This window comes from Marmota flaviventris, chromosome 3 (assembly GCF_047511675.1).
Source record: "Marmota flaviventris isolate mMarFla1 chromosome 3, mMarFla1.hap1, whole genome shotgun sequence".
Taxonomy (NCBI): Eukaryota; Metazoa; Chordata; class Mammalia; order Rodentia; family Sciuridae; genus Marmota; species Marmota flaviventris.
The window spans coordinates 124631427-124645792 of record NC_092500.1 but is presented as its reverse complement, the minus strand read 5'-3'; the positions used below and the strand labels follow the sequence as shown (position 1 = coordinate 124645792).

The following is a 14366-nucleotide window of genomic DNA, read 5'->3' as shown; positions in this document are numbered from 1 at the left end:
AAGATACCATAGAGTCAGAGGACTACCGGGGATTGGACCCAGGGCCACTCTACCACTAAGCCATGCCCCAGCCTATCACTCTATATTTATCTCCCTAACTAAATAATAAACTCTACAAAGGCAGTGGTGCCTTTTTTTTTTTTTAATTTAGGGGTGGGGGGGGGTACCAGGGATTGAACCCAGAGGCTGAACCACATCTCCAGACCTTCTTATTTTTATTTTTTAAATTTTGAGACAGGGTTCTCACTAAATTGCTTAGGGCCTCAATAAATTGCTGAGGCTAGCTAGGACTGAAGTCCTCCTGCTCTGGCCTCCCAAGCTGTTGGGATTACAAGTATGTGCCATCATGCCCAGCTGTAAAAGGTGTTTATACTAAAGTGACTATTCATCTGATAAATGTGACTGGTCCACATTAGTCATACAATGAGTTCACTGAAAGCATATCCTCAGGATGCACTAGGTTCACTGGACCAAGATGTGGCAGATATCACACAAAACTACCTCACATGGCTCCATGGTCCCATTCCCATCTAATGTGCCACTGGGAGACACTGAGAGGATGGCTCACTCATTTGGTATTTGACCTCAAAAGAAGGGCTGTCAGGGACAGGCAAGGAGGAGGACAGTCATTGCAGATGCTGGTCAGAATAGCAGGCTTCCTTCCGGGAGGCAGCAGTGCCAGGCTAATGATGGTAATAATGCAGCATAGGAAGGGGGAGAGCCTGGAGGGGTGTGCATGTCAGCAAAGACTCAACCTGAAGCTGTAGGCAGAGATCAGGGAGAGCAGGCAGATAGACAGGAAATTCAAGATAAGAGCAGAGGAGAAAAGGAAAAGAGTTTAGAGTGGGCAAGGGTCCTAGAAGGAGGACTAAGCAATAAATATTGAGTATCTGCCATGTGCCATGGTACTGTAGTTGGTAGTATAGGGTGTAGTTGGGATCTAGGGTGAACAAGAAAAATGAAGTCTTTGATCTCAAGCGTATGTGGGAACAGACATTAAAGAGATATAAGATCATTCAGAAAGCAATGGGTCTGAAAGACAATGAAACAATGATGAAGCAGAATTTGGGGACCACGTTAGATTTTTTTTTTATGTGTGTGTGTGTGTTGTGGTGTTGGGCATTAAACTCGGGGCCTTGTGCATGCTAGACAAATGCTTTATTACTGAGATATGCCCCCAGCCCCCCACTTTAGATTTGGAGTAGAGATCTGAATGGCAAGAAGAAGTCAATCAGGTAAAGATGGAGAAAGGGGTAGCAAAATATTTCAGGAAAAGGGACTCAAAGTGCAGGGTTGTTAAGAAGATAATTTCTGATGTTCTAGAACAGTAAGAAATCTGATTTGAGCCAGGTGTGGTAGCCCAGGCCTGTAAACCTAGGTAATTGGAAGGTTGAGATGGGAGAATCACAAGTTCGATTCCAGTTTGGGGTACTTAATGAGACTATTTCAAAATAAAAAAAATAAAAGAGCTGAGGCTGTAGTGCAGTGGTAGAGTGCTTGCCCAGTATATATAAGGCTCTGGGTTGATTCTTACTACTTGTCCCCAGCCCACACAAAGAAGTCTGATTTGTCTTTGAGTATGAATGGGAGTACAAGTTGGTGGGCTTCTCCTTACAAGGTGTTCAGATTTATTCTAAGTATAATAAAAAGCCACTTGAACTTTTAAACAAATAAAAGCATGATATGATTTAGATTTTTGAAGTATTACTAATATTGTGAAGACTAGTTTGTAAAGGATAAGGGCAGAAATGAGGGACCAGTAAAGAAGCTACTGTGATATTCCACATGAAAGTTGATAGCTTGGATCAGGACTATAGCAACAAAGATGAAGAAAAGGGCATGAATTTAGGACATATGTTGGATGCAGAGCCCATAGAACTTGCTGGGGAACTAAACTAAAGGAAGAAATCAGTGAAAAAAAAAAAAAAAAAACATCCTAGGTTTTTAACCTTAACTAGGAATTGTCATGTCCCCGCATGGGGAACACTGGGAGAGCAATGGATTGCGGGTGGGAGCATTCAAGACATCTATTCCAGTCACATTAGTTTTTCATGGCTATTAGACATCCAAGTGGAGATGTCAAGTAGGCTGTTGGATAAATGTGTCTGGTGCTCTGGATATAAATTTAGGACTCACTGACATTTACATAGTATTTAAGCCCTGGGACTGGATGAGATCACTGGACAGAGAATGTAGAAAGAGAAGGCCAAGCCCTAGAAGGCTCCAACGTTTAGAGGCCAGAGCTGAGGAAGACTAAGAAAGAACAGCCAGTGGATGGCAACTAGGAAGAGTGCAGTATCCTAGAAATGCAACAAAGACAAACAGGGTAACATGAAAGAAGAGTATGGGGCATGATAGGTTGGGAGTAGGGCTAGGGAAGTCTACATTTGGTAGAGATTTTAGGGAAGGCCTGCCAGAAAACACTGGAGCTAAATGAAACTGGAATAAAAAAGGTGAGTCATTGTGAAATGTCAAGGAAAAGTATTCCAGATAGTGGGAACAGCAAACGTAAAAGCTCTGAGGTAGATTCAGTTTGTCTTCTAGATCAGATCCACTGAGGCTGAGACATAGAGATCTTTAGGGAAGAAAATCAGATACACCCAGGGACCAGTTTTATGCGGCCCTGTAAGTCACAGTAGGGAGTTTGGATATTGTGAGTACTGGAAAAGCCAAGTAGAGTAATTGGGACCTGATCCACTTATTTTAAAGATCATTTGGGTTGCTTCAGGGAGAATGCCTTGTAGCAGAGTCAGCGATAAATAGGAGATACGCTGTTGAGATACTCCAATGATGTTGTAGGGTCTTTTCCTCAATCCCTCTCTGCACTATATCCCCACAGCCTTGAGCTCGGCCCTTCTCTACCAGGGGAAACATAGAGTTGAGTACTCAGGAATATTGGGTGACTCAGAATCTCAGAACTACCTGGGGCAATCATGTGTGTCTTTGGAGTTCGGTGAGGGGCGGGAAGCCCACCATCAGAACCCGAAGAACTGGAAGTCGTTCCCCTTCAAACCCTCGCTGCCTTCTCCAGTCCTCCACCCTGAAAACTCTGGTCTCCACTTCTGCAGCGCGGCAGCAGGAGGGTTAACCCGTGAGTGGCCTTACAGACAGGAGGGGGAGAGGCGGAGACCGAGCCGTAAAAGCCGTGCCGAGCACAGCCGAGCTGAGTCGAACCCAGCCGAGGCGAGCATCTCCCGCCGCCACCGCCCAGCGCCCCGGGCGCCCGCCCCCCTCCGGCTCCAGCGCCTTGCAGCGGGCCAAACCTCCCGACCATGCCTCGTGCCCCACCTGCTTCTGCGACCCCCCAGTCCGGAGTAAACTCGAATACCTGCAGTCGTCTTATCTCCGCACTAGGCATGCAGGTGAGTGAAGGGGACCCTCACGTCCCCACACGGAGGGAGCCCAGCCCTACCCTTCCCGGCCCTTTTGCACGACCCTCGTCGGGCCCAAGCTCCAACCCCCAAGAGCTGGCTCTCCACCTTGCCCTCCATTCCTTTGCTGTCCAGACTCCATCCTGCTCTCCCTGGTGCAGCAGTCATCGTCCTGGCTGCTTCCATTCAGCCTTTGGCTCTGCCCGCGGGCTCCGGGCATCTTTCTGCCTTGGGTCCCCTTTTCGCTTACGGCACTCCCTCCCTTTGCCGACCACCTTTTCCTGGTTTTCCCCACTCCCACCGCTTTCCAGCCCTAGCGGGAGCCCGTAGGATGGGCGGGATTAGGTGCAATGCTGGGGATGGGGACCGGCTCCCGCACCCCAAGGCTCCCGCCCCACCCCCAGCTCCTCTCTTGCGCACAACAGGTCGGTGAGGAGCAGGAGAGTGTGGGGGTGGTGCGCCAGCCGGGGTACTGCGGCCTTCCTGGAGGGGGTGACCAAAGGGGTATGGGGTGCTGGCACTGGAGTTGACTGTGGTAGGGAATGCATCAGGCGGAGGGACAACTGGGTCCTGGAGTCAGGTGGCCACAGATGAGCCCTTCTCCGCTCCACTGGTTTCCTCTACCATTGCTCCCTTCCCTCCTCTAGCCTTATTCTCCCCACCATGGACCCAGCCCTCTCACTTCTATTCCTTATCCCTTTTCACCATGCCCCAGCCCTGTCTCCATATCCCTTTAAATTCGAAGAAACAATTTCCAACTCCTCCATCTTTGCTGTTCCCTGTTTCTCTGTCCCCCAGTCCCTTCCTCATTATGTCTTCTGTATTCAGTTTTCTCTCCTCTCTCACTTATTTCTCTCTATCCCTGATCTATCCATCTTTCTCTCTCCCTTCCCCTTCTACTCTCACTTCTCTGACTGTTCTACCTGGACCCTTCCTCTTCCTCTTCCTGCCCCTTGCCTCTTTGCTGTTTCCCCTCCCTGACCTTTTATCCTATCCTTTTCTCCCTTTAGCTTCCTCAGCATTTCTGGTCTTGTGTACCCACTCTCTCCACTTCTCTCCCCAGTCTATTCCTTTTTAGGGATGCTTGCTCTCCCTTACCCTGCACTCAACCTAGGCTTAACTTCCTTTTTGTCTCTCTCCTCTCTTTCCACTCTTGACCAGCCTTCCCTCTCCCAGTCCTTCACCCACTTCCCATCTCTCCCCACTGTCCATTACCCCATTCCCTTGCCCATACTTGCTTATCTTATTCCCTTGCTGTTCTCCGAGGGTATTCAATGTCCATATTTTAAAACACATATATCATATCTTTATTCACTCTGGGGAGGCTGCCCCCTGGATCTAACACCCTCAGCTCTGAGAACATGCCCCTCTTTCAAAACCAACCATCCAGATTCTCCGAAGACTCTACCCAGGAGAGCTACATTTGAGGGGGTGGCTTCTTCTCAACTCAACCTCTCTTTAGAGGGTACCTATGCATTTGGATGATTAAACATTAAGAGCAAATTATATTCTGTAGTTTTTCTCCCACCCACCTCTCTTTCCTTCTATTTCTCCCTCTCTTCCTCTTTCTCTCCTGAAGATGCAGATGACTCCCAGGGCAGATCATAAGAAAAATGCCTGGGACTACAAGTGGGGTGGGAGGGTTGGAAGGCTCTCCTGTGCAAACACACGCACATATTTGCTGGGATTGCCTTCCCTTCCCTCCCCCAACCCTGAGACTCCCTCCCTAGCGGTAGGTGCTCAAGGAATCACAAGGTTCTTGGCTCTAAATTAAGATCCAAGAAAAGCCTAAGCTGTGGGCAGAGGAAGTGAGAAGGAAGGAAGCCAGAGAAGAAAGAGTAGACCTTGGGGCAGGGAGGTAACAGGGACCTGGGAAGTTATGGATGGGGCTAGGGGCTAGTGAGGGAACCACTTTGGAAGGTTCTCCACCCCCCCCCCCCCCAAACGAATGTTAAGCATCAGCGGATCCTGGAAGTCAGAAGCATGCCTTGCAGCCATTCACCCTGGGAGGGGAGATGGGAATAGAACTGGTAGATGAATGAGCTGGGGAAGTAGGGCTGTGGTGTGACCACCCTTTTTTCCCCCAGTAAAGGCTGAAAATCTGGGTCACAGCTGAGGAAGACCTCAGACATGGAGTCCAGGATGTGGTAAGTTTGGCCCAGCAGGGGGAGCTTGGAGACCACTTTCCCTGGGGGCCTGTCCCTTTCCTACCTAGGCCCATCCATGGCCTTCCATCCTGGGACCTAGCCCCTAAGACAAAAGGCAAAAGAGGCTAGAGTTTTTCCAAGGCCTGCCTGCTCTCAGAGAAACCTGGAGGGAGGCAGCCTGGGATTTCTAGTGTGAGCATGTCCTCACCCCTACACTGGCCTGTGTCTCACCCATTTTTCTCTCCCTTCTTGCAGGCCTGCTCTGCTGCTGTCCCATGTCCTTCCTCTCTGGCCACTGCTGTTACTGCCCCTCCCACCGCCTGCTCAGGGCTCCTCCTCCTCCCCTCGAACCCCACCAGCCCCTGCCCGCCCCCCATGTGCCCGGGGTGGCCCCTCAGCTCCACGACATGTGTGCATTTGGGAGCGGGCACCTCCACCAAGTCGGTCCCCTCGGGTACCAAGATCACGTCGGCAAATTCTGCCAGGCACTGCGCCCCCTGCCACCCCATCAGGCTTTGAGGAGGGACCTCCCTCATCTCAGTATCCCTGGGCTATTGTGTGGGGCCCCACAGTGTCTCGAGAGGATGGGGGGGACCCCAACTCAGTCAATCCTGGATTTTTGCCCCTGGACTATGGTTTTGCAGCCCCCCATGGGCTGGCTACTCCACATCCCAACTCAGACTCAATGCGGGATGATGGGGATGGGCTCATCCTTGGAGAAACACCTGCTACCCTGAGGCCATTCCTGTGGGGGCATGGAGAAGGTGAGGAGGCAAGAATAGTGGGGATATGAGGGGTGGGGAGGCTGGTTGAAGACTCTAAGGGAGGCCTTATCTAAGTTTTTTCAGTGAATGTGTCAGGCTGTATCCTGGCATGGATGCAGAGATGAAGATGTTTTCTGAGCCCTCAAGGAATGCAGGTCCACTGAAGACAGATGTGTAAATACTCAGGGATGAGTCAACATAATAAATGCTCTCATAGAGGCAGAAACAGCCTGTTGTTAGGAAAATAGAGAAGTAAGAGAATACATATGCCAGGGGATTAGGACACCTTCAGAGAATTGACATCTGAGCTGGACCTTGACACAGGGGGAGTATCCAGATAGAAGTACACCACAGTGAAAAAGAACGACAAGAGTGATATCTTGGCTCAGGGAGTGCCAGTAGAGGGATGGGGCCAGTGGTATAGGGTCAGGAGAGGGCAGAGACTAGGACACCTCCACCCCCTAATTTCTATGCAGAGAGGTAAGTTCTCTCTGATATTGGTTCCTCATCCTAATCACATATACATGTAATGTTAGGTGAAATACATTTGGGAAAGTGGAAAATAGCTGAGAACTTGGGAAAGTTGGTGATAAGAATAAAGAGGGAGGCTTCAGAGAAGCAGAAAGAGTTGAGCAATGTGGGTTCATACGTCAATACTCCTTAGTCTAACCCCACCCCCACTGCCTCTTGGCTCCTACCTCCTCAGGCCTCCCTACAACTTTCTCCCCACCCCAATCAGGTGTGGACCCCCAGCTCTATGTCACAATCACAATCTCCATCATCATTGTTCTTGTGGCTACTGGCATCATCTTCAAGTTTTGGTAAGCTGGCGGGGAGAAGGTTGATGGTGGATGGGGACTGAATGTTTGCAAATACTTGGAGGCTGGAACAGGGAGGGGACAAGAGCAGCAATTTTGCTGGGGTTGGGGTAGGAAATAGTAAATGAAGGCAAGACCTTGGGAAAGGTAGTGATTTGAGTAGGAGAAAACAGTGAATCAGTGAAGATTCTTTCTTACAGAGAAGTTCAAGGATATTGGGAGGAAAGGGGCATTATTTATGTGTACTGGGGGCTTTGAGGGGACATTTCTCCAAGACACAAAAAAGTGATCCAGGCTACAAGGCTCTTTCTTAGGGCTACCAGGCAGGAGGAAGAAAATCTGGAGCTTTCTTTGCACGTATTTAATATTGGGTCACTCAGTCCTTCACACTTTACTGAGAGAATCATTAGACTCAGGTGTCCATGTCATTAGCTGACTTTGAACTAGAACTAAATGTGCCACATGCTGTGGAGAAGAGAAATTGCTTTTCTCACCATGTATGGGGGAGTGGGCAAATTTAGGGTGTTCTGTGTTAGTGGGGAAAAGGATACTAATCTTGTGGATCCGGATCAGTTTGGGAGCATGATCTACATTCCTGAGCCCCCTGGGAATGGTTTTATGGGCCTATAGTTCCAGGAGATTTAGTATAGGGAACTGTCAGAGGCCAGTTTCTTTACTGTAGGATGTTGGAAGTCCCTGGAGAGGCTAGGGTGACCTCTACAGGCCCAGAATGGGGGCTACTTGAGTGTGTGAGAGGACCTCTTTCCTTCCCATGCACCAGCTGGGACCGCAGCCAGAAGCGGCGCAGACCTTCCGGGCAGCAAGGTGCCCTAAGGCAGGAGGAGAGCCAGCAGCCACTGACGGACCTGTCCCCAGCTGGAGTCACTGTGCTGGGGGCCTTCGGGGATTCGCCCACCCCCACCCCTGACCATGAGGAGCCCCGAGGGGGACCCCGGCTTGGGATGCCCCAGCCCAAGGGGGCTCCAGCCTTCCAGTTGAACCGGTGAGGGCAGGGGCAATGGGATGGGAGGGTGAGGAGGGAAGGCAACTTAGGCTTCCAGAGCTGGGATGGGGGTGTTCCCTAGGTGGGTAGCCTGGTCTTTCACAGCCCTTGGCTCTCTTTCTTAGTCTGGTCCCAGGCCTTCCTAAGGGGGACCAGGCCAGCTCCTCTCTAGGGCGGGCCCTTCCTTCTCCCACTTTCTCAGGCTCTGTGTCCTATTCTCATGCTGACCTTTAATTCCTACTCTGCCCTCTTAACCCTGAGCCCCTTTTCTGTCTTGAACTTCCCCTTCGATTGTGGCCTACCTCTTGGTTCCTGACTGTGCCCTTTCCCTCTTCCTCTCAGGATTCCCCTGGTGAATCTGTGATGCCCCCCGCATGTTGGGGTGCTGCCAAGCAGGAGGCCAAGGGGCCTGCATAGCCGCCATCCACTGAGGGTGGGGCAGCTGGGGCCACAGGGGCTCCGGGCTCCTGCCCTTGCACACCACCTGGAACACTCACTGGCCCTATGGGCAAGCATACCTGCCCACCCTCCTGCAGTTGGGGGTTTCACATACTTGTGACTTTGGGTCCCCCATCCCTACTCTCGCACACTCACATGAAAGCCTTGCACATTCACCTCCACCCTCATAGGCCACTGCACATACTCATGCTCCTTATGGCCACTCTTCTGTACCCTCTCCCCATCCACATCTCTTTGCTCAGCTGACTGCTCACATTTTCCCTCTTGTTTCACATTTTCTCTCTCCCTCCTTGGCTCAGTCACTGCTGAGTCCATGTTTCATGCACACCTCACCTCTCCTGAGCATTTCTGGCCCAATGTTGTGGCTTAGTGTTGCGTACTCACTCTCTGCTCATGCCCACTGGTCTAGTTTTTGTGGCCCCTGCATGCTGCCCAAGAGGTGGGTGGGAAGTGAGCTGGGGGCTCCTCATGCCCTCATCTGTCATGGCCCCATCTCATTCCATGTAATGAGTTTCACTGTCTTCTCATACCACTCCAAGGGCACTGGTATTACCCGGAGGGCTCCCCCACAGGAAAGTGGGTAGTGAAGCCCCACTGCTAATTCTGTTATCTGAGAGATGGATTTTGGGGAGTTGCCTGCTGCACTACATGAGAAAGGGACTCCCAGTTGCCCTTCCCTCCCTCCCAAGTCCCTTTTGTCTTATCTGTCCTGGCTCTGTGTGTGTGTGTGTGTGTGTGTGTGTGCGCGCGCGCGTGTGCGCGCGTGTGCCTCTCTGAAATTCAGAGCCCCAGAGCCAGTTCTCCACTTCCCAGCCTCTCATAGGGCCTCCCTCACTCCACCTAGGCTGCCAGGGACTGGAGCCAGCTGGTTCAAGGCCATCCGGAGCTCTGCCTCCACATCTACCCTTTCCTCTCCTTTCCTCCCTCCTTCATTCTTCTCCTTTTACCTTCTGCCCTCTCCCTCTCCTCAGGTCCTTCCCTACTTCCACCAGTTTTTCCATCTACCTTCTTCCCCTCTTACCTGGCTCCTATGCTGTGATATATATTTTTGTATTATCTCTTTCTTCTTGTGGTGATAATCTTGAATTCTTGTGGGATGTAAGTTTCAAAATTTTCAAATAAAGCCTTTGCAAGATACTTGAATCCCCTGGTTCTGCCTTATCACCGCTGCAGAGAGGAGGAGAAGGGGGTGGGCAGGAAAGAAGAGTGAAAATAAGGATGAGGTGGAAAATTCTTCCAGGCTGGATGTGATATGGCCTGCCTACCTAGAGCAGGGGACTGATGAGGGTTTTAACTTGGGACAGAATGAAAGGAAGGGAAAAGGAACTGAAGGGAAAAGTCCTCAGGAGCACCAGTGGAAGAGAAAAACTAGAATCAGAAGCGTGGCTTGCTTGTTCCTTGTCAGTGAAGGTCAGGAGACACCAAGAGAAAGGAGAGAGAAAAGGGCAAAAATTATGTAGGAGGAAAGGCAATGGACTAATTCAGAAAAGGAAGAGAGAGCTTCTAAGAAAGATGGAGGGAAAGGATGAAAGGAAAAGAAAAATGGAGCAAAGGAAAAGGAATGTAACTGAGCCATAGGAAATGTAACTGCCCTGCTTCTTTTATTTTCAGTTTTTCTCCCTAACCTGCCCCCACCCATAGCTGCCCCCCAAAAGCTGTGCAGCATTAGAAGCCCTGTGGTTAGCTCATTAGCTTTCCCTACTCTGCCCTCTCTGAGAAAGAGGGACTGCTGGGGTGTGGGGGTGGAATCAAGGGGTGTGTTTGGGGGAGGGAACACAGGCTGCCCAGCTGGGATCAGTCACCTCTGAGGCCCCAATTCTAGGTTTGGCTCTTGTAACAATCCTATGAGAGCCCACACATCATCTTCTCAGCTGTTGCTAGGCTCTGTTGCCATGGTAACCACCCAGGTCCCATTCCCCACCCCCATCTGTGCCCCACCTGCTCCCTGGAAATGGGGTAGCCCCAGGGAGGTTAGGAGATAGTGTAGTATACAAGAGGACAGTGTGGGCTGCCTAGGACTGTACCTGCCTCCATGTGTTTATCTTTGACACTAGAATTGGGAATGCATATGTTAGTAGGTATGTGCTTTAGGTGTTAGAGAGCCTCCCTGAGTCCCTGCAGCATATAACAGTGATTGTGAGGAGGAAGAAGTCTGTTTCTCCGGACTGGAGCAGAATGTATGTTAGGGCATCAAACTCCCTCAAAAAAGACTGCTACAGGGAAAAGAAGCAAACAGGGGCCTGCACTGATGAAGCAGAGGTGCAAAGCAAACAACCTTCTGAGGAGGGCTGCATCAACCCAACCCCCCACCCCCACCCCAAAAGATCACAACATGCAGCTAATGGAAGAGAGAGGGCTGGATGGAACCTGAGGGTACAGGTTGAGGTGCTGATGGGATGTGAGGAATCTGAGGAGGCTGGGAAAGTTACACCTATGAACCTTTTCTGCTTTCCCCATAGGAATCCAGTTCTTGGGGAGTGGAGGGAAGAGCACTGGCACAGAAAAATACTTGTCTCAAGTGCCTGGAGAGCTTACTGGGCTCTCACCTTCAGCAACTGTCTCCCTTCAAAGGGACAGTGTGACCCTGAAGCTCATCCATATGCAAAAGGCACACATGAAGGCCCCTAATGATGAGGGAATTAATTATCCCCTGATTAGACTGCTGTTTCCCTAAATTTAAATAAATTAAAATATACCAGCAAGACACTGGAAATTCTTACCTGTTCCCTCTCCCTAAATGCTACCTTACCCATGGAAAGTCAAATGGCTGGAAAGAGAGAAGGAGATATCCTAGATTTCTAGATTGTTCTAGAAGAATTAACCCAGACTAAGTCACATTGTCATGCTAACCATGAAAAGGCATGAGGTGCCAGGCACTACCATGCATGCCTGTAATCCCATCAATTTAGGAGGCTGAGGGAGGAGGACAGTAAGTTCAAGTTCAGCCTGGGAAACCTAATGAGACCCTGTTTCAAGATAAAAAATAAATAGGGCTGGGGATATAATCCAGTGACAAAGTGTCCTGGGTTCAAGTCTCAGTACAGCAAAAAAAAAAAAAAAGCAAGAAAGAAATGACATGAAGTATGAAGTCCTGGGGAACAGACCCTAACAATTCTCTCCTGTAATTGAAACAGACTATGGGGCCTTGGGAGGACCTCAGAAGGCTGCAAGTAATAGAAGATTCACAAAACAAGAGCCATATGGCTTTTTGGGGAATTGAAAGGTTCTTAAGGCCACACAAGAGAGGAACCACTGGAAAAAGCATCTCATCACCATGCTTTCTTTGCCTCCTGGGCCAAGAATCAAATGACTTAGCCAGGTTTCTCCTAAGCATGTTTCTGGAATGCTCACCATTGTGGCTCAGACCTAACCAGGGAATGGGGAAGCCCCCAAGAGGAGGAATCTCTCAGAGCTCAGGGTGTGGAAGTGACTCAAGATGGAAAGAGTGTGCCAGCTGGAGAACCCATGGCTAAAATTAACAGCCCTCCTCCCCCATGCCCATTTATTGCTCTAAAGCTTTGCTCTAAGGAGTTAAAAGCACTTAAAACTTGCTTCTTAACAACAAGGGCAGGAGCAGGGTTGACAAAGGCATTTAGGTTCTGAAGTAGCTAGCTAATTATGTACACAGGAGAACCAGAACTTACTGAGATTACTATTATTTTCTTCCACTTTTTTAAATGTAATTAACCATTAGAAAGAAATTAATTTTGATACATGCTACAACATGGATGAATCTTGAATACATGCTATGTAAAAAGTCAGACACAAAAGATCACATATTGTTTGATTCTTTTCATATGAAATGGCCCCAAATAGGCAAACCCATAGAGAGAAAGTAGATTACTGATTGCCAGGGGATGGGGAAAGGGAGAAATTGAGAGTGACTGCTAATGGGTAAAGGATTCTTTTTGGAGAGAGAGGGAAATGATCAGTATTAGTGCAGATGGTTGCACAAAATTGTGAATATACAGAAACCACCGAATTGTACACTTTAAAATTGCTGAAATGGTGAATTTGATAATTTAAAAAACAAAGATGCTATGGGAGCATTTAAAACATTATGATGAAATATTGATGGGCTGGGGGAGGGGCTAGGGTTGTGGCTCAGCGGTAGAGTGCTAGTCTCTCACGCACGGGACCCTGAGTTCGATCCTCAGCATCACTTAAAAAATAATTGAGTGAAATAAAGTTATTGTGTCCAATTACAAAATAAATATTTTAAAAAATATATTAACAGGCGTGGTAGCCCATGCCTGTAATCCCAGCAGCTTGGAAGGGTGAGGCAGGAGGATTGCTGAGTTCAAAATCAGCCTCAGCAAGAGTGAGCTGTTATTTCTTCCACTTTTTTATACCAGCCCAAAAGTCAAAGTTTCGTGAATCAGTCATCAATAACCCATGCAGCAGCCAGGCATGGTGGTACATGCCTATAATCCAAGCTACTGCAGAGGCTAAGGCAAGAGGACTGCAAGTTTGGGGCTAGGCTAGGCAATAAAGAATGTTTCAAAATAAAAAGGACTAGGAGGGTAGCTCAGTGGTAGAGTGCCTGCTTAGCATGTTCAAGTTCATGGGTTCAGTACCGAATAATAATAAAACCCAGGCAGGACACACCTGACCCTTTAAGTCCTCCATCTTACCAACTGTTGCTAATTAACAGACACTCGGTCCTGAGCCTAAAAAAATGTGATAAAGGGAGTAGACACCTTTAAAAAGATTCAAACTACAATTATAAACTAAAGATATATATCATCTATTTAAATATTTAAATGTTTAAAAGCATCCTTTGCTGCTGCTTATGATTGGGGTTGGCGGACAGGAATCACTTAAATCTTCAATCTTGTTTTTTGTAAAATGGGCATTATAATTATTTGTTAGGGTTTTTTTTTTTTTTTTTTTTTTTTTTAAGTCAGAAAGGGCTCATTACTGTTAATAGGGTGGACCTCAATTCTGCTTCAGCTAAAACAAAGCTGAACCCAGAGGGATTCTGAGCAGATCATGGTACAAGCTTGTGGTAACACTCATTTACTAAAGTAATATTTATTCAGCATCTACTATTCTACTATTCGTTCAGCAAAGTGTAGTTTCTTCCCTGGGGAGTTGACAATCTTGTTTGAGAATCACGTACAAAAACCAATTAAGATAGCATTGAAACTAAATGCTGTGGGCTGGGGATGTGGCTCAAGCGGTAATGCGCTCACCTGGCATGAGCGGGGCATGGGTTCGATCCTCAGCACCACATAAAATAAGATTAAAAACAACAACAACAACAACAACTAAATGCTGTGGGAATTCACCTTTTTTGCGGGGGGAGTGCAATCAGGGGAGTTCATGTTAGATTTTCATAATGAACTGTAACTCACTTTGCAACAAACGTTTACTAACTGCTTAGTGTCAGAATCTGAGGCTAGAGCAGTCAACAATTTGAAGTCCTTGCCCTCACGGCGCTGGTACCTTAGTAGGCAAACACTTATAGCAAAGAGTGTTACATTTAAAAGAAAAATGGGGTTAAGGGATCAGATGTTGGGGAAGGCAAAGAGAAGACCAAAGCAGAGTAAGGAGTGTGGTCAGAGAGAATGGGTCAGATTTCTATGGGCCTAAGTAGGTACCGTGGACAACTGACACATCCTTATCCTTTCTCAAAGCATTAAGACTATCTTGAGGATATTGGGCTACTAATCCCCCCTGAGGGAAAGGAATCGGGACCCTTTTAAGAAGCTATATCTCCTCTCATACCTTGATGCATAATTCATGAACCTGTCGTGTTTCCACCCTCCCACTTCCCCAGAAGTCCCTTCCGGAAGCCTGGT

General features: G+C 48.4%; 2 protein-coding genes across 2 annotated transcripts in view; one reads left to right on the top strand and one right to left on the bottom strand.

The window, feature by feature from the left end:
- Positions 1-14349, bottom strand: part of Cops7a (COP9 signalosome subunit 7A) — a 32679-nt gene extending 18330 nt beyond the window's left edge. Inside the window, exons 1-2 of the mRNA XM_071610364.1 lie at positions 14293-14349; positions 9584-9729 (exon numbers count right to left, since the gene is read on the bottom strand). The gene's annotated coding sequence lies outside the window, so the exon portion shown is untranslated. The remainder of the gene's footprint in view (positions 1-9583; positions 9730-14292) is intronic.
- On the top strand, positions 5502-8467 carry Pianp (PILR alpha associated neural protein). The gene is made up of 5 exons (XM_071609224.1): positions 5502-5518; positions 5774-6282; positions 7022-7103; positions 7882-8103; positions 8446-8467. The coding sequence occupies exons 1-5, from the start codon at positions 5502-5504 to the stop codon at positions 8465-8467; spliced, it is 852 nt and encodes a 283-aa protein (XP_071465325.1).
- Positions 14350-14366: the final 17 nt, after the last annotated feature.